The 19054-nt window shown below is 44.6% G+C and overlaps 1 protein-coding gene across 1 annotated transcript in view; it reads right to left on the bottom strand.

The window, feature by feature from the left end:
* LOC142151178 (venom factor-like) overlaps window positions 1-19054 on the bottom strand; it is a 172695-nt gene that overhangs the window by 41082 nt on the left and 112559 nt on the right. The window contains exons 23-30 of the mRNA XM_075206544.1: window positions 16975-17061; window positions 14145-14348; window positions 8921-8996; window positions 8678-8837; window positions 8243-8341; window positions 7983-8133; window positions 7176-7339; window positions 6506-6664 (exon numbers count right to left, since the gene is read on the bottom strand). Coding sequence (XP_075062645.1) covers window positions 6506-6664; window positions 7176-7339; window positions 7983-8133; window positions 8243-8341; window positions 8678-8837; window positions 8921-8996; window positions 14145-14348; window positions 16975-17061 — 1100 coding nt within the window. The remainder of the gene's footprint in view (window positions 1-6505; window positions 6665-7175; window positions 7340-7982; window positions 8134-8242; window positions 8342-8677; window positions 8838-8920; window positions 8997-14144; window positions 14349-16974; window positions 17062-19054) is intronic.

Here is a 19054-nt window from a genome sequence, read left to right on the forward strand (position 1 = left end):
GCCAATATATTTATGTATTTATTTTAAGGCTTACCAGGTGGTAAAATAATCTTTCAAATTGGTGCACTGTGTTGACTCTTTTAGGCTGGAGGGTCTTGCCATAAACGTACAGAACTGATGGAAGAGGTCTTCACCTATAGCAGCTGCCTTTCCTGTAGAGCTTGATGTGCTCATAGGTTTTCGGATCCCCCCAGGTCTTAACTCTAATGTAGTGTAAGCTTATGAGCAGCACCACAGCGGATGGAAGATTGAGGAAATCCAGACGGTAGCGAGTAGTCAGAAGGCAGGCCGAGACCTGGGAGTCCGTAGCAAATAGGAAGGTCGGAGATAAGCAATAAGATCAAGGCTGGCGACAAACAAGAGAATCCAAGAAACAGGTCCAGAGGTCAGGTCAATCAGTAAAAAGGCAAGGTCCAATAGCAAGCAAGAAGTCACAACGATAAGTCAACCCAGAGTGTCAGCAGGACACATAAGGTACAACAACACAGTAGGTCTTCCTTGCCTTAAATACAGGAAGCAGCCAATCAGAGCTCTGCCTGCAAAATACCCCCAGGGGCTGCCTAATAAACAATTACATTATTTAACCCACAGGCTAATTTACTTTATGTGCATGCGCCCGACTGCCCAGCATTGCTGGGATGCGGCGCTGATTAGACAGCGTCCCAACCATTGCCATGGTAACAGTCGGGACGGAGGAAAGGGGAAGTAACTCTTAAAAAAGGAGATTTTTTTTCTGGCAGTAGCATTTTTAGGAGATGCTGAACCAGGGGGCGTGTCATGTGCGACTTGAGCCGATAATTTGTACACAAGGAGCTGTAGACATTACATATAACTTAATCATACCTTCAAGTATGGTTGCCAATAATAGTGATCCAATTTTAAGCTGTTGCAAACCCTTAGGTTCTGGTGAAGCATATAAAGAACTGTCAAGTTTTATTTCCTCCTTAGCTAGCTGCTTTTCCTCTAGTTTGATTAGGGATATGAATTGGCTCAGACTGGCTGTGTCTGAAAGTACGTCAATTGTTAAAATTTCAAATTGTTTCAGTGGTTCAATAAAAACAAAAAGATTCTCCAGTGTTCTGGAGCAAGGTAACATGTCCACCCTCTCCATATCACAAGACTTGATGTATACTTCTTGTTGGTTTTTTGCTGTTCCTCCTGTTGCTGAATGCATATAAAGTGTGGAATTCTACCTTGTTTCTTCTTCATTTGGTGGTATAGCAGATCATATTTTTAATCGCTGCTGCAATGTTCTATATGCGATTGTTGAATGCTGAAAATGTCCAGAAAGTAAATTGACTACAGACAGCATCTCTTACACTGACCTCTCAATTTTTGAGAAATTTTTCATCACCACATTTATTGTGCTTGCAAATCATGGTACTGTCACGATCTGCCTGCAGCATACTGCTTTGCCTGGCAGCTCCTGCCTCCTGGACTATCAGACTTTATCATTTGTGTTCATTGTGTGTTAGCAGCAGTACCTCTGATCACCAGAGGTGCTGCTATTGTGCCTGTTGTCCTATCCTGATGTCAGATCCTGTTGTTGCACCCTGTGGAATCTTTCTCCTGCCTTGCTCCTGTGATTATGCTGCATTGGGATCTATCTCAGCATACAATCTGCTGACCTGTTCCTTATTTGTACCTGGGACTTACCTGTGCATTTCCCTGTGCATGCTGCCTGGAATATTTCCTCACCTCCCATTTACCTGCATCAGCTGTATATCTCGTAAACTCTGCAAGATATTATGTCATCAACTATTCTCCAGCAATAAACATTGTTTGTTTTTCACCTATCCATGACTCCTCAGCTGTATTTCTACTCTGATCCGTGACAGTATAACCAGCCCACAAAACAGCTTTGGAGTCAGGTGAAAGTTTTGTTTTATTCTGGGACCTTTTTTTTCTGCAATCAAGTTTTCATTTGTTTTTTGCAACATGTCTGTTTCACCAATCATGGAATTGCCACTGCTACAAACTTTACAGATGGACATTATCTTGCTACGCTCCTAGCTGGCTAAATTTTCTACCTTACTTTTGGACCCACTCAGGAGACTGTCAGATTCTGTCTCTCCTAATTCAGAAGCTGCTGAGCTCAATCCACCTTCTCTGCTGATGAACCTGTGCAAACAGCACCTCTTAAAAGTGCTTCTACAAATTTGCTGTTTTCTATGAACTATGGGGTAACAAATTCCCAGTACACAGGTGGTCCACGCCCCCATCTGACCGAAGAGGAACGGCGGCGCTGGACAACATACAAGTTGTGTCTCTACTGTGCCAGCAATGCACATTTCTTGCAGGACTGTCCTATCCGTAGACCATGTCGGCCTACTGATCCATCCCCTGTTGCTTCCTCTTTGTTTTCCAAAATTGGTTATGCTCCACCATTTCTATTCTCTGGGAAGAGACCCAATCTGCCAGCTCCAGCCGCCTGTCCTTAGGCGCCAGCTCCAGCCGCCTGTCCTGAGATCCTAGCCTGTCTCCTGTGCCGAGGTGCCAGCCTCTGTCTCCTGTGCCAAGGTGCCAGCCTCTGTCTCCTGTGCCGAGGTGCCAGCCTCTGTCTCCTGTGCCGAGGTGCCAGCCTCTGTCTCCTGTGCCGAGGTGCCAGCCTCTTCTGTGCCGAGGTGCCAGCCTCTGTCTCCTGTGCCGAGGTGTCAGCATCTGCCTCCAGCTCTGAGGTCACATCATCTGCCTCCAGCTCTGAGGTCACATCATCTGCCTCCAGCTCTGAGGTCACATCATCTGCCTCCAGCCTGGAGCCTGCTGCCACTGTGTCCGGTCCTGAGCCTGCTGCCACTGTGTCCGGTCCTGAGTCTCCTGCCACTGTGTCCGGTCCTGAGTCTCCTCCCACTGTGTCCGGTCCGGAGTCTCCTGCCACTGTGTCCGGTCCCGAGTCTCCTGCCACTGTGTCCGGTCCCGAGTCTCCTGCCACTGTGTCCGGTCCCGAGTCTCCTGCCACTGTGTCCGGTCCCGAGTCTCCTGCCACTGTGTCCGGTCCCGAGTTTCCTGCCTCTGTCTCCGGTTCTGAGTCTTCAGCCTCTGTCTTCGGTTCCGAGTCTTCAGCCTCTGTCTCCGGTTCCGAGTCTTCAGCCGCCGTCTCCGGTTCCGAGTCTTCAGCCGCCGTCTCCAGTTCCGAGTCTTCAGCCGCCGTCTCCGGTTCCGAGTCTTCAGCCGCCGTCTCCGGTTCCGAGTCTTCAGCCGCCGTCTCCGGTTCCGAGTCTTCAGCCGCTGTCTCCAGTTCCGAGTCTTCAGCCGCTGTCTCCAGTTCCGAGTCTTCAGCCGCTGTCTCCAGTTCCGAGTCTTCAGCCGCTATCTCTGTTGCTGAGCTTCAGCCTTCTCCAGAGGGGGCACTGCCCTTAAAGTCTGCTTCAGAGAGGGCGCTGCCCTTAAAGACTTCTCCAGAGGGGTTGCTGCCCTTAAAGTCTTCTCCAGAGGGGACGCTGCCCTTACAGTCTGCTCCAGAAGAGTTGCCAATCCATGCGGTCCAGCCCGAGTTGCCAGTCCATGCGGTCCAGCCCGAGTTGCCAGTCCATGCGGTCCAGCCGGAGTTGCCAGTCCATGCGGTTCAGCCCGAGTTACCACTTGGTGCTGTCTGCCCTCAGGCTTCTCAAAGTGCTGTCTGCTCCCAGGCTTCTCAAAGTGCTGTCTGCTCTCAGGCTTCTCAAAGCGCTGTCTGCCCTCATGCTTCTCAAAGTGCTGTCTGCCCTCAGGCTTCTCAAAGTGCTGTCTGCCCTCAGGCTTCTCAAAGTGCTGTCTGCCCTCAGGCTTCTCAAAGTGCTGTCTGCCCTCAGGCTTCTCAAAGTGCTGTCTCTGCCAAGCCTACCGCCCAGTCCGGGCCTGCTGGCAAGCCTTCTGCCCAGTCCGGGCCTGCTGCCCAGCCTTCTGCCCAGTCTGGGCCTGCTCCCATGTCTGCCGCTCAGTCCGGGTCTGCTCCCAAGTCTGCCACCCAGTCCGGGCCTGCTCTCAAGTCTGCCGCCCAGTCCGGGCCTGCTCCCAAGTCTTCCGCCCAGTCCGGGCCTGCTCCCAAGTCTGCCACCCAGTCCGGGCCTGCTCTCAAGTCTGCCGCCCAGTCCGGGCCTGCTCCCAAGTCTTCCGCCCAGTCCGGGCCTGCTCCCAAGTCTGCCGCCCAGTCCGGGCCTGCTCCCAAGTCTGCCGCCCAGTCCGGGCCTGCTCCCAAGTTTGCCGCCCAGTCCGGGCCTGCTCCCAAGTCTGCCGCCCAGTCCGGGCCTGCTCCCAAGTCTGTCGCCCAGTCCGGGTCCTCTGTCAAGTCTGTTGCCAAGTCCGAGTCATCCTGTGCTGAGGGTGCCAAGTCTGAGCCATTGCCTTTCTTTGAGCGGAAAATTTCCCAACTCTGTGCCCTTCTGAAATTTGCTGCCTCTTATATTCCCTCCATACCAGAGCTAGTTAACAGCCCTAAGGGACAGGTACTATTCCTAATATCCCATTTTAGGGGAGAGGCTTTGGAATGGGCAAACCCATTTATTGAGATGGATCATCCCATCTTATCGGTTTTACAATCCTTTGCTGAGGCAGTAATCATTAAGTTTGTAACTCCTCCCGCTATGCCATCTAGCGGGGCCTCTGCATTGTCAGCAATAATACCTATCTCTCCTGGCCAAGAGATACCATTGTGCTCCTCCCAGTTGGCTCAGGTCCCAATCCCGAGGAAGTCCCGTAAAAGGGGAGGACGTAAAAAGAAAGGAGGTTCTGCAGTGCTTCAGCTTCCATCTGACATGGTCTCCTTTGCCTCTCCGCCCATGGACGAGGGCTTTTCTGTCGGGCCCCCAATTCTGGACTATGATTCAGATGAACTCAGACATTTTTGGTAATTGGGCGTCTGGAATCCGCCCTTAAGGGAGGGGGTACTGTCACGATCTGCCTGCAGCATACTGCTTTGCCTGGCAGCTCCTGCCTCTTGGACTATCAAACTTTATCATTTGTGTTCATTTTGTGTTAGCAGCAGTACCTCTGATCACCAGAGGTGCTGCTATTGTGCCTGTTGTCCTATCCTGATGTCAGATCCTGTTGTTGCACCCTGTGAAATCTTTCTCCTGCCTTGCTCCTGTGATTATGCTGCATTGGGATCTATCTCAGCATACAATCTGCTGACCTGTTCCTTATTTGTACCTGGGACTTACCTGTGCATTTCCCTGTGCATGCTGCCTGGAATATTTCCTCACCTCCCATTTACCTGCATCAGCTATATATCTGGTAAACTCTGCAAGATATTATGTCATCAACTGTTCTCCAGCAATAAACATTGTTTTTTTCACCTATCCATAACTCCTCAGCTGTATTTCTACTCTGATCCGTGACAGGTACATTTAGAAATTCACCCAGTCAAAATGCACAGTGTTTGCTCTGTTATCGTCAAGAGGATTCCTGAGAGTCTCAGCTAGGGGAGCCATTTTTCTATGACATTCCTGCATTTTTCAACAATTTGACACCTGTATTTTTCTTAGTGAAGTCAGCAATACAGAGAACAGCAGGCCTGTGAATGAACTGGCATTGTGTGCTAGCAGTACTCTGTTGAAGAATTTAAGATAATTATGATACTACAGGCATTGCTGCTGCTGCTGAAGATAATACATCTGCCCAGTGGGCTGTCACAGCCATGTAGTCTGTTGTTTGACCAGTACCACTTGTTCACATATCTGTAGTTAAGTGGATCGCCAGAACAATGACATTTTCTAGGGACTAAATTACTTTTTGTTTAGCCTCCTGGTACAACTGAAGGGAGAAATGCAATCGGGATGGAATTTGGTCCCATAAACATATGACCTCAACTAATCTGCTAAAACCTGATGGTGAAAATTTAAAGCACATCCTGTCATGGCTTTTGTGATCCGCTGTGCAACAGGATGCTGGCTGTCATACCTGGTTCCTATTGCTAATGACTGTTTCACAGGCAATTGTTGTATATAACTATACATACTCTTTTTGTTCCTGTTCTGTATTGAAGTTTCACCCACAGCAGCAGTAGCCTTTGCTCACAATGATTCTTTTGACAATCATGGATTGCATGAGTCAGTTTGTATTTGCAAATTGGATGCTGAAATATTTATTAATAATGAAGACAGTGATCATGAAGGTGTTGATGGTGAAGATATCATTAGGTATCTACGCTGCATAGTAAAACCTAAGAAATTCTTTATATCTTGGGTAGATTTACTAAGACTTTTAAAAAGGAAAATTGGAGGTGTTGCACAAAACAACCAATCAGACTATAGCTATTAGTTATCTAGTGCATTGAGTAAATTTATCCCCTGATGTTATTCTTGGTATTCACATTTTCAAAACTATAAATCCTCATGAAAATATTTGTAGCACAGTATTATTGATAGGAATCATTCTGAATAACATTGGATCAGCCCACAAAATTGCTGTCACCCTGTGTGTAGATGTGAGGTCAGATAGAGGCATCTAGCGTGTGTAGATATTGTTTTCCATGTTGTTATATATTATGTGCCACAAACAATTTCCATGCTGCATATTCAGTTCTCACCTCATCAGAACGAGCCTGTAGGGAATTCTCTAGATTGATGCGGTAGTTTATGGGGTCTCTTCTCTCAGGTAATTGGAAGGAAACATCCATATTCAACACCTTGATGTTTGCCTTTTTTACCTGATACTCTGCCAGTGCTTGGAAGACCATGATGGTAGCCTAGAGAGAGTGAGAATAAAGATATAATTTTGATAGCCTTGAGGGAGTAGACATAAAATACTTGTCTGGAACACAGAAGGAAATAATATTAAGATAGAACAGTGGCACAGTGATTAGCATGATTGCTTTACAGCACTGAGGTCATGACTTGAGCCCTATAGATGTGGAATTTGTATGCTCTTCCCATATTTACGTAGGATCTTCCGCGTGTTCCTCTTTCCTCAAACAGACAAGAAACACACTGGTAGATTAATCATCTTTAGACAAAATGGACCAGAGGGTGTGTGGTAGGGAATTTAGACTATAAACTCCAATGGGACAGAGACTGATGTGAATAATTAAATATCCTCTGTACATCACTGTGGAATATGATTGGTGCTATATAAATAAAATTACAATAATAAAAACATAATTTTGATATCCTTGAGACATCAAACATGAGGGAATTGGCTATAACAGCAAAAATCATATGAAGACACCATATAAAATGAAAACTTTCACTATCACTCACTTGTGTTGAACCATATTTCTCTCCAAAAAATCGCTGCTCACTGAGCCAGACTACTACAGGATCTATCAGTTCATAATCTTCCAGATACAGGAGGGTTAGTAGAGCATAAGATGTGGCCTCCAACGAGATTAGTCTGGAACCTGGCACATTCCAATGAGTTTTGTCTGGACAAGACAGAGAAAAATGGTATATATGTATTGGAGATGAATTTGAATGAATGACACAAAGCGTATAAAACACCTAACACCCTCGTGGTTGTCCACCTTTACACAACACATGATATGTTGGCGATTTCCACCTAACCTTGTAGTTCTTTACTGTGATCCCACCTTTGCCTGTATGATCTAGACACAATGGTACCTTGCAGAGGTGGGAGATGTCAGCATGACTTCAGTAGAGATTACAAACTCTGCATCTTTGGGTTGATTGGGCAGGAGTCACGGCCAATAAAACCACCTTAAGCATACATTGTACATGTTTGCTTATAGACACAGCACACCTGGATTCAAATGTAGGAAACAGTGGAGTCCTACATGAGACTAGTATGTTTTCCAAAAAAGAACTTCACCTTTAACTTTCCGTTTTATAAATTTACCGGTAACTCAGATACTGTACTTTGCAAGTTGTTGGCTTATTCAACCAATATAATGCATTCAAACTATTTCCAAATTACTATTTTTTACATAAAGGTGACGGTCTAGGAATGGCACTATTGATTTCTTAAAAATTAATTTCAGGTGTATTGAATACCATGGCACATCCAAAAATAACTCTTAGAAAATCCTCTACTTGCACCTGGTTCATTACCTGTTGCTGCAGAAAGTAATTTATTTGAATCCTGCAGTTTCCCAGCCAGAGCAAGTGCGTATGAGGTGATAGCAATGGAATGTGGGTGTCTCAGAGAATAATAACGTTCTGATATGTAGTTTGTAGCCTTATCAATGCTTTGATGCAGATTCTAAGGATCAAGTAATGAGAGGTAGGAGTTACTTTTATTCAGTTGTAACAATTAGATTATAATATTTCACTCAAATATAGATTGTCAGCTGTTTGAACAAGGCACTTACATTGACGTGAGCGCTACATATTTTCTGACTCTCCAGTAAAGTAATGACGACAAAAGAGGTAATGGCGACGTCCGGATCTAATGATCCCCCGAGGCCACCCTGTGTGACAAAGAATACATTTTTGTGTAACATGATATTTCATGTGCATTATGATGACATGTGACATTGACAAGCTAGATATCTATGTGACATTTAAAGACTTCTTGGGCCCCTATTCTCCCGAGACAGTTCTAGGCATTATGAATATGAACACACCTGGAATATATATATATGGAGCTCATAATTTACTTGGATTAGTATTACTGTAATGGTCATCTGTTTAGTGCAGGTTGGAGTCCTTTACACCAAGATGTCCACCATCTGGCTGCACTTAGCTATAATTAGTGGTGGCCTGTCTCCATGCTCTGCTGGAGCCGTATTCCATGATGCTCTTACCTTCATGTACTGACCACTAATGGGAATATCCTCTTGGAACATCCCATCTGGCTTTTGCCTCTCCAGTAGAAGCCACTTGATGGAACCACACAGAATACTTTTGTCAATATCGGTCACATCATTGGCCATAGCAAAGACTTTGGCAACATAAGCCGTGAGCCTGAAGGAAAACAGTAGAAGAATAAATATGGTGAGGACATTTTGCAGAATTATTGCTGTGTCTAAATAGAAAGATGCAGTTACCAGGTGCCGGAGTTTGACCCAGGGAAAGCTCCATATGAGCCGTCTTTGCTACGATGACTGAGTTGATTGACATAACCTACAATGAAAGAGAGAAGATAGAGCATATTACAGCAATTAAAAGCCTGCCATTGAAAATAAAGTGTGTTTGTTGAGTACATGCAAATTCTTTTCTTCTTCTTTCCCATAAGTATAGAGTTGTGTTTTTCACTATAAAAGTGGACCAGTTTTGGAACTCCTTACTATGGAAACTGTGTAATGTGTGATTCAGTAATTACATCTAACTATAAATGGATCGGATGCATTTCTTACAAGATATGGCATGTTTATCTATAATTAACATGATATACTAAAAGGGTAAATGTTGCAGGGGGTTAATAGGATTTAACTAAATTCTAAAAATTAGCTTTACTAGAGGTTATAAATATATATTAAGCATAAAACACCAGCAACTTTTCAGTCAAACAGAAGGAAGGTACCCAAAAATTCCTTAATGTATACCACGTTAAGTATATATAATAACAAGTAAATAATAAATTCAACTAAATCACACTATAGTGTATCAATATGAGTATAAAGCACCAATGCATACTCTGTAATCTGTGCTGTTCTGCATAACTCATAAACCAAGAAGTGTCTTGAGATCTTTTAAAATAATATGTTTTGGAAACATGTCATTGCTCTGGCAAGGTAATGGTTATCACATTGAAATAAATGATTGAAGTGGAGAAATTAAAGTTAATAGGAAAGCCATTATCTTCTCTCAGAAATGATAAGAGCTACAAGTAGCGTCACTTCTTCTTGTAGTGCTTAGGGATAACATTTTTCTAAAGCATTCACCCAGAAATGTATTTATTGCAAAGAGTTCACAGATGATACATGTTACTCCTTACTTTTTTTTCAAGCCAAATGCAGTAAAATAGTTATACTCAAAGCCAATGCACCTGCACCATCTGTATCCACATTAGTGTCACCGCCGAACTTCCATGGGACACCTGCATCCCCCATTAGCATTTGGGACTCTACAAACTATGCCTCCTGTACTCAACGTAGAGGCCAAAGCTCAGAAGGTCCATGACACATCTCTCCATGGAAGGTAGGGAAATATAATTTTGCATGCTCAGAAAGGGAACTCGTGCAAATGCACAAATGCAAGCTTTAGTGTATCTGACACAAAAAAATATATATAGCTTGATATTATTATTATTATCATCCTTTATTTGTTAGACGCAACAAGATTTCTGCAGCGCCATACACCATACAAACAGTACACTATACAGAGTGAAACAGTACAAAACAATAAACAAATTACCAGTACTTCAGAAACTCCAGGCAGGTAAAGCAATAAACACGGAGCAGAAGAACAGGTAGGGAGACAGGAGGGAAGAGGGCCCTGCTCATGTGAGCTTACATCCTAAGGGAGAGAAAACAGAACAGGCACAAGGGGAGTCAGATGAGGCAAGGGAGAGCGTGGGTGGAGGAGAAGAAGGGGTTATGCGGATGGTTGGTAGGCTTTAAGGAAGAGGTGGGTTTTCAGTGCACGTTTGAATGAGCACAGAGTAGGAGAGAGGCGGATGGAACGAGGGAGGTCATTCCAGTGAAGGGGGGCTGCGGGGGAAAAGTCTTGGATTCTGGCGTGGGAAGAGGTGATCAGAGTGGAGGAGAGGCGGCGATCATTGGCTGAGCGCAGAGAGCGGGCGGGAGTGTGAGTGGAGAGGAGGTTAGAGATGTAGGGGGCAGTAGAGTGGGAGAGAGCCTTGTAGGTGGTGGTGAGGAGCTTGAAAAGGATTCTGTAGGGGAAGGGGAGCCAGTGTAAGAAGAGGCAGAGAGGGGAGGCAGATGAGGAGCGGGGTGAGAGGAAGATGAGTCTGGCGGCCGCATTGAGTACAGAGCGGAGGGGGGAGAGATGGGAGTGGGGGAGGCCGGTGAGGAGGAGGTTGCAGTAATCCAGACGGGAGATGATGAGTGCGTGTATGATGGTCTTGGTGGCATCCTGAGAGAGAAAGGGACGGATGCGGGCGATGTAGCGTAGTTGGAAGCGACAGGCTTGGGCAAGGGAATGAATGGGGGGGGCAAAAGAGAGAGAGTAGTCGAGAGTGACCCCCAGGCAGCGGAGTTGGGTGACAGAGGAGATGGTGGTGTTGTTGACGACAATAGAGAGGTCGTGGTTGGAAGGGAGTCTGGACGGAGGAAAGACAATGAGTTCCGTTTTAGAGATATTGATTTTGAGAAAGCGTGCGGACATCCAGGAGGAGATGGCGGTGAGGCAGTCAGACACGCGAGAGAGGACGGCGGAAGAGAGGTCAGGAGAAGACATGTAGAGTTGAATGTCGTCAGCATACAGGTGATACTGAAGACCGAAGGAGGGGATGAGAGTACCAAGGGAGGAAGTATAGAGTGAAAAGAGTAGAGGGCCAAGAACAGAGCCCTGCGGGACACCAACAGGGAGAGGGTAAGGGGGGAAGGACGAGCCGCATGTGGATACAGAGAAGCGGCGGTTAGCGAGGTAAGAGGTGAACCAGGTATGGACAGATCCAGAGAGGCCAAGAGAGAGAAGAGTTTGCAGCAGGAGGGGGTGGTCCACAGTGTCAAAGGCTGCAGAGAGATCGAGGCGGATAAGTAGGGAGAAGTGCCCCTTGGATTTGGCCAATAGGAGGTCATCAGTAACCTTGGCCAGGGCAGTTTCAGTGGAGTGGAGAGGACGGTAGCCCGATTGGAGGGGGTCAAGGAGGGAAAAGTCAGTGAGGTGACTGGCGAGGCGGCTGCAGACAATCCGCTCGAGTAATTTGGAGGCATAGGGGAGAAGTGAGATAGGGCGATAATTAGCAAGAGAGGTGGGGTCAAGATTGGGTTTTTTAAGGATAGGAGAGATAAGAGCGTGTTTGAAGGAGGAGGGGACAACACCGGAGGAGAGAGATAAGTTGAAGAGGTGTGCGAGGTGAGAGCAGACAGTGGGAGAAAGAGAGCGAAGGAGGTGGGAGGGGATGGGATCAAGAGGACAGGATCATTATGTCATAATGATTTATAATTACCTACAATTAACATACTCACAGAGGCCAATTAATTAGGTATACCCTTTAAACACTGTGTAGGACCAAATTCCCCACTTTACTCCCTGAATTCTTAGTGTCATGGAATCACCAATGACCTCCTATCAGCCAAACCCAGGGGTCATTTCTCCTTACTTATCCTCCTCGACCTCTCTGCGGCCTTTGACACCGTGGACCACCCCTCCTTCTGCAAACTCTTCTCTCTCTAGGCCTCTCTGGTTCTGTCCATGCCTGGTTCTGCTCCTACCTTCTCTGTCTCCACGTCCGGCTCTTCCACCGCCCCCACGCCCCTCCAAGTAGGAGTCCCCCAGGGCTCTGTTCTCGGCCCCCTTCTCTTTTCGCTCTACACTTCCTCCCTTGGTGCGCTCATCTCCTCCTTTGGTCTTCAGTATTACCTTTATGCTGACGACATTCAAGTCTACATCTCCTCTCCTGATCTCTTGTCCACCCTTCTCTCTCGTGTATCTGACTGCCTCTCTGCCATCTCCTCCTGGTTGTCCTTACGCTTTCTCAAAATTAACATCTCCAAAACGGAACTCATAGTCTTTCCTCCTTCCAGACTCCCCTCTCACCACAACCTCTCAATCGTTGTTAACAACACTACCATCTCATCTGTCACCCAACTCCGTTGCCTGGGTGTCACCCTTGACTCCTCTCTCTCTTTTGCCCCCCACGTCCAATCCCTTGCTCAAGCCTGTCGCTTCCAACTGCGCAACATCGCCCGCATCCGACCCTTCCTCTCACAAGACGCCACCAAAACCATCATCCATGCACTCATCATTTCCCGCCTCGACTACTGCAACGTCCTCCTCACTAGCCTCCCTCTCTCCCATCTCGCCCCGCTCCGATCTGTACTCAATGCAGCTGCCAGACTTATCTTTCTCTCACGTCGCTCCTCCTCTGCCTCCCCTCTCTACCAGGCCTTACACTGGCTCCCTTTCCCTTACAGAATCCTCTTTAAACTCCTTACTACCACTTACAAAGCTCTCTCCCAGTCTACTGCTCCCTACATCTCTAACCTCCTTACCATTCATACTCCCGCTCGCTCCCTAAGCTCGGCAAACAACCGTCGCCTCGCCTCCACTCTCATTACCTCTTCCCACTCCCGAGTCCAAGACTTCTCCCGAGCTGCCCCCCTGCACTGGAATGACCTCCCTCGCTCCATCCGTCTCACTCCCAATCTGTGCTCCTTCAAACGGGCACTCAAAACTCACCTGTTCCTGAAAGCCTACCAACCATCCACTTAACCCCTCATCCACTCTGCTTGTTCTCCCTCCTCTCCCCTGGTCCCTTTTTCTCCCTTGCATCAGTGCCTCCCTTCGTGCCTGTTTTGTCAACCCTCCCTTAGGATGTAAGCTCGTATGAGCAGGGCCCCTCTCCCCTCCTGTCTTCATACCGGCTCTTCTGCTCCGTCCCCACTCCATATGTCTGCCCGGAGTTTCCGAAGCATTGGTACTTAGTGTTTATTGTTCTGTGATGTTTTACCCTGTATGGTCTACTGTTCGTATTATGTAAGGTGCTGCGAAAACCATGTGGTGCCAAACAAATAAATGATAATAATAATAATAATAATAATAATAGCAAGGTGCTGGAAACATTCCTTAGAGATTTTGGTTCATTTTGACTTGATAGCGACATGCAATTGCTCCAAATATGTTGGCTGCACATTCATGCTGCAAATCTCCCATTCTACTACATCTCAAAGGTGCTTCATTGTACTGAGATCTGGTGACTATGGAGTCCATTGGAGAATATGAAAATAATTGTCATGTGATATGGCACATTATCCTGTAGAAGAAGCTTTTGAAGATGGGTAGAGAGTTGCCATATATGGATGCACATAGTCAACAATAGTCAGGTTGAGGCATTATTTAAACAATGCTCAATTGGTATTAAGGGGCTTAATGTGCACCAAGAAAAGATTCCCCACACCATTAGACCACTGCCACCAGTCTCCACTGTTTCTTATTTGGTATTTGTTTTATTTAATGAGAGTGCAGTCTCCTAAAAAGAGCTGCTAAGTTAAAGGTTATATTGAGCTCCTGAAAGGGATCTTACTTGCCTAAGAGTCAAAAATGGATGAATTGTCAGATATATCATATTGTTTGTTTATATTGATAACCCTAGTCTTCAGCACTTTGGTCCCTGAACTGAATCAGCAGAACAAAAGCACTCACCTCGATGAACATTTCTAATGGCCTCCTCCCTACGATGCAGTCCTATCCGTTCCCACTGGTTAGTTCTGTCCAGATAATAAATGACAATGACAACTGGAGTCATTCTCATCATGTTTTGCTCAGCACAGCCAGATGGCACTATGATGAGATGATGCAGATTGGAACCATCAATGGAATCTTCAACTAACTGAGCAACTGGATTTCCTGTAACAGAGAAAAGAGACGTATAAATTGTGATCAAAATATGTATTTCCAGGGGTGTATTTAGTCATCTCATGCAATGCAATGTATTAGTCATGCTACAATGGGGAGTTTAACAGTAGCAAACAACACAAAGGGTCAATTTTACACCAAGTAGCTCACCCCTACCAGGGCATATAAGAGCCCCCTCTCCAAAGCACGACAATCAGGAGAAGTTTATATCTATACACCTTTACTGAGATTTTGAGAATTGAAGGGTTTCAGCACTGTGCAGTATTCTTACAGTGGGAAGAGTATGGTGTTGATGGCTAAACCTTTATTTGGGCGACATTCAAGTCAACAATATTAGTTCAACAATTTAAAGGTCAACAGAATTATTAGGTCGACAATTCACACAGTCGACAGTATTAATAGGTTGACAATTTCCATGTAGACAGTATTATGAAGTCACAAATTCAAATTGAGAATGTATTACATGGTTAGGGTTAGGGATAACATTAGGTTTAGGGATTGTCACAAATTCTGAAGTCCTCTTACTCCTTCTCTCCTCTTTCTCTTCAACCTGTTCTCTTGAACATGCTTTGTCCTACCTCCTCTTCTCTCTCTCCACTAACACTTATAGTCACCTACCTCACCTTTTCAACTTATCTCTGTCTACAGACATGTTCCCTTTTACCTTCAATCACTCGACCATCATGCCCATTGTCAAGAAATCATACTGCGACCCTGGTTCTATCTTCAGCTACCACACCATAGCGGTATTACTGTTCACCCCCTCCTTGATCCCTTACAATCAGTCTTCAACTTTCTCAACTCCAGCAAGACTGCCCTCACCAAGGTGATTAATGATCTACTCTTGGCTAAGTCAAATTTTCAGTTCTCCTAGCTTTTTCTCCTTTACCTCTCTGCTGCTTTTAACATAGTTGACCATCCTCACTTCCTTGGCTCCATTCACTCCCTTGGCCTTTGCACCAATGCCCTTTCCTGGTTTACCTCCTACCTATAATCATTCTTTAAGTGTCCCTTCCTCGGGTACCTACTCCCCTCCTGTCCCTCTATCTGTTGTTCCCCAAGGTTTTTTCTTGGCCCATTCCTTTTCTGTCTTTACATCTCCTCTCTTGGTTAACTTATCTGCTCCTTTGACCTCCAATATCACTTCTATGCTGATAACACTCCATCTTTGTCACATTCCCAAGATTCACCCTTTTCTCTCCTTGGATGCCGCCAAGACCATCGTCCATGTTCTTGTCATCATCCACCTTGATTATTTAAATCTTCTTCTCTCTGTCTAGCCTGACGAATGTCTGTCCCCCCTGAAATCTCTGCTGAATAGGTCATTATGACTAAACTTCTTCTTCAGTTCCTGTTCCTCTTCAGCTTTGTCTCTCTTCAAAACCCTCCAATGACTTAAACATCCATTAGATCCCCAACTGCCTTTACTGCTTCTCGAGATTTTCACCTTTAGCAGCCCCCTTTACAAGGAACTTGATATGTTCCACACTACTCAGTTGCCCCAAGACTTAAGTTCAGGGAATAGCAGTTATTGATTTGTCACTTGCCCGGTGAAGTGGACAGAACTCGATAGGCGGTAGTCACCAACCTGGATGTTGGCAGCAGGAGACAGGCAAGGGTAAATATAGAGTAATAAACAGGCAAAGATCTGGAGCAGGAGAAGACAGCAGAATTATTTAAGCGAGGTAGAGGTCAGGGCAGGTAGCGAAATATATGCAGTTCCAATTAACAAGCTTTCTCTTGCTATCAGACAGAACTTGCACCTTCCCTGCAGCTGATGTATATGATATGGTTAAAAAAAGCATACTATCGAGATGCTCAGGATGTGAGTTGGCTGCATCTGTATTCAATGCAATCGTGTCATTTGCATTTGGACAGGAACTGCATGCAATTGCATTCAGTGGTGTAAGTTCCATTCCGGTGCATACATAAAGCAAATTCAGATACGTAAAAGCAAATGAACTTCCATTCAGACATGAATCAGTCCCTTAGTGAGACCTTTAATTTCTACATCAAATCACTTGAGTGGCTCTACTGTATGATCAGAAGAAGAGGGTGGGGATTGTTTATCCTTTACTTTAATCCCAAGCCCCATGTACTGTAGAGTAGCGACCAAAGAGGGAAAAGATTTCAAAGAAGCATTTATAGCTCCCCAAAAAATGTAATGGGGCATATTAGAACCTTTATACTCAATAGATGTACTCATTCAAAAATAAAAATAAATCCACTTTCTACTTAAGGAATTCATTTCAATATATTTTACTTTCCATTCTCTTTCTCTTTTCACACTAATATTCTATACAAATCAGAGACAGATTCAACAAGTATCCTACTAGTTTATATGCAAAGTTGAGCGCTGCCATGGTTGCAATAGAAGAGGTGGTTCTTCAGACCGAAGTTCCACACCTGCTGCTGGGCTACATGTTGTCAACCTTTGCTCTGAAGGAAGAACTGTGTTAAGTTAGGGCTGAAATTCAGAGGCTCCTAAGCATCTGCCGTTGTTGCTTCAATTGTTTTAACAACTTGCTCTCCCACATATATTATGCTCAAACATAGCGGTACTAGTTCCTCCCAGGGACAAAACTGTGCAAGTGGACAGTCCATGTCAGAGTCTAACCTTGCACATTGATGATGATCCTAGTTTCCGATTTTGGTACAATGTTCTTATTAGTGAGAGATCGGACATTCACTATCTGCTCTCCACCTAAAAAAAACCAAAAATGATATATTTTGGCGTGTGAAGGAAAAGACAGGTGTTACATTGTAAATGGATAGTATCATGAGAATATCATCTTTTGTTATTTAGTTAGCCATATGTAAAGCAGACAACCCATATGCAGACTAAGTTAATAATGAGAATTCAGCCTATCACTTCAGAGTAGAGATTTTTCGTCACTGTTTACTACTGGCAAGAATGGGTATATTTTATTCTGTGATTGATGGAAAAGATTATATACTGGCATAGGTTGGGCATACTACATATGGATGTGAATGGCAGTGTAACCTTCACTGAGCTTGATTGGGGCCTGTTGCATTCTTGCCCAATCTTTCAGATTGTCCTAGAGTTTCCCGTATTTTCTCCTGGACTACAGAGAGAGCAGAACTCCCGCCCAGGTCGTGCCCATTTCGCTACAGAAAGCTTGATGATGTTTGATGATGCTATTCAAAAGGCCCTGCCCCACTGCATGAGGTATGCAAATAGTCACATTGCTCATTAGGGAAGAGTCCATGATAATGTGAATCTCATCATCATGCCCCCTGCACTTCCCACTTGGGCCTACCCTCTGTGAGATCCAGGAGGGGAGGTCCAAAAAATAGGCAAATATGATCTTTTGTATACTGTGATCTAGTGAAGGGCAAATTGTGTTCTGGATCATTATCATCATCATCATCATCATTTATTTATATAGCGCCACTAATTCCGCAGCGCTGTACAGAGAACTCACTCACATCAGTCCCTGCCCCATTGGAGCTTACAGTCTAAATTCCCTAATATAGACACACACACTCACACACATAGACATAGACATATACATACAGACAGAGAGGTAGAGACTAGGGTCAATTTTTGATAGCAGCCAATTAACCTACCAGTATGTTTTGGAGCAGCAATTAGGCATAGATCCAGCAAGATAAATCAGACTGGACTATGCTTTACATTTCGTCCAGTTAGCCATGGAATGGTTCCACACCTGTGAGTGTAACATTTCCTGCCTACCATTCATTGATGTTGACCAGAAGCGACTTACACATCTTCAAATCTAGTGCAGTCTTTATTTAACCTACTTCTAATGTCTCTTAATAGATGTGTAGCTATTATTTTCATCGTGTATAATAAAGTTACATATTAAAAAATGGCAAAAATATAAAAAATGCTGTCTTTCACTCTCTTGTGTGCACTCACTATTTATTTTCTCTTTGTTAGCGCTTATTATTGGGGGGTTTAAATAGTACTAGTTTTTAGTTGCTATTGTTTTTTCATTGCTGGTATTGGCAGCATCTTGGGGACCACACATTTTTCATTCCCCTATTTTGCCAAAACCAGCACAAGGGCTGGTTTGAACATTTTAGTAGGGGGAGCCCACAAGTTTATCTCTGTTTATTTATTTCTTACCCTTACAGCCCATACTATGTTATACACTTTAAGCATATATTACTGAAATGTACAGTTCTGGATAGAAAGTAAAATGCATATTTTAAAAGACGCAAGTTACACTTACATTTTAAGTTTAAATTGTGTCTAACTTTACATATGGCCCAAAGAGAACAGTAGGTAAATGTTAGATCATAAGTCTGGTGGAAACAGCCCTGGGGATATATTTGTTAACCTGCGGGTTTGAAAAAGTGGAGATGTTGCCTTTAGCAACCAATCACATTTTAGCTGTCATTTATTTAGTACATTCTAGAAAATGTCAGCTATAATCTGATTGGTTGCTATAGGCAACATCTCCACTTTTTCAAACCCGCAGTTTAGTAAATATACCCCCATTGTGAAATGGTCTTTTTTATATAAAATTTGGGGATTTTTTGGTAATATTAAATGAACTCTAAGTAAAATGAATGTTGAAAACTGACATTTTCTTGCTGCCATTGTTTAAAATAGTGATGAAATTTAATTTCATAACTCAGATATCTTAAAATGTTCTGAAAGAAATGATGTTGTTTGCATGAGAAATGAGAGGGTGATATGAAGTCAT

This window comes from Mixophyes fleayi, chromosome 4, assembly GCF_038048845.1.
Source record: "Mixophyes fleayi isolate aMixFle1 chromosome 4, aMixFle1.hap1, whole genome shotgun sequence".
Lineage (NCBI taxonomy): Eukaryota > Metazoa > Chordata > Amphibia > Anura > Limnodynastidae > Mixophyes > Mixophyes fleayi.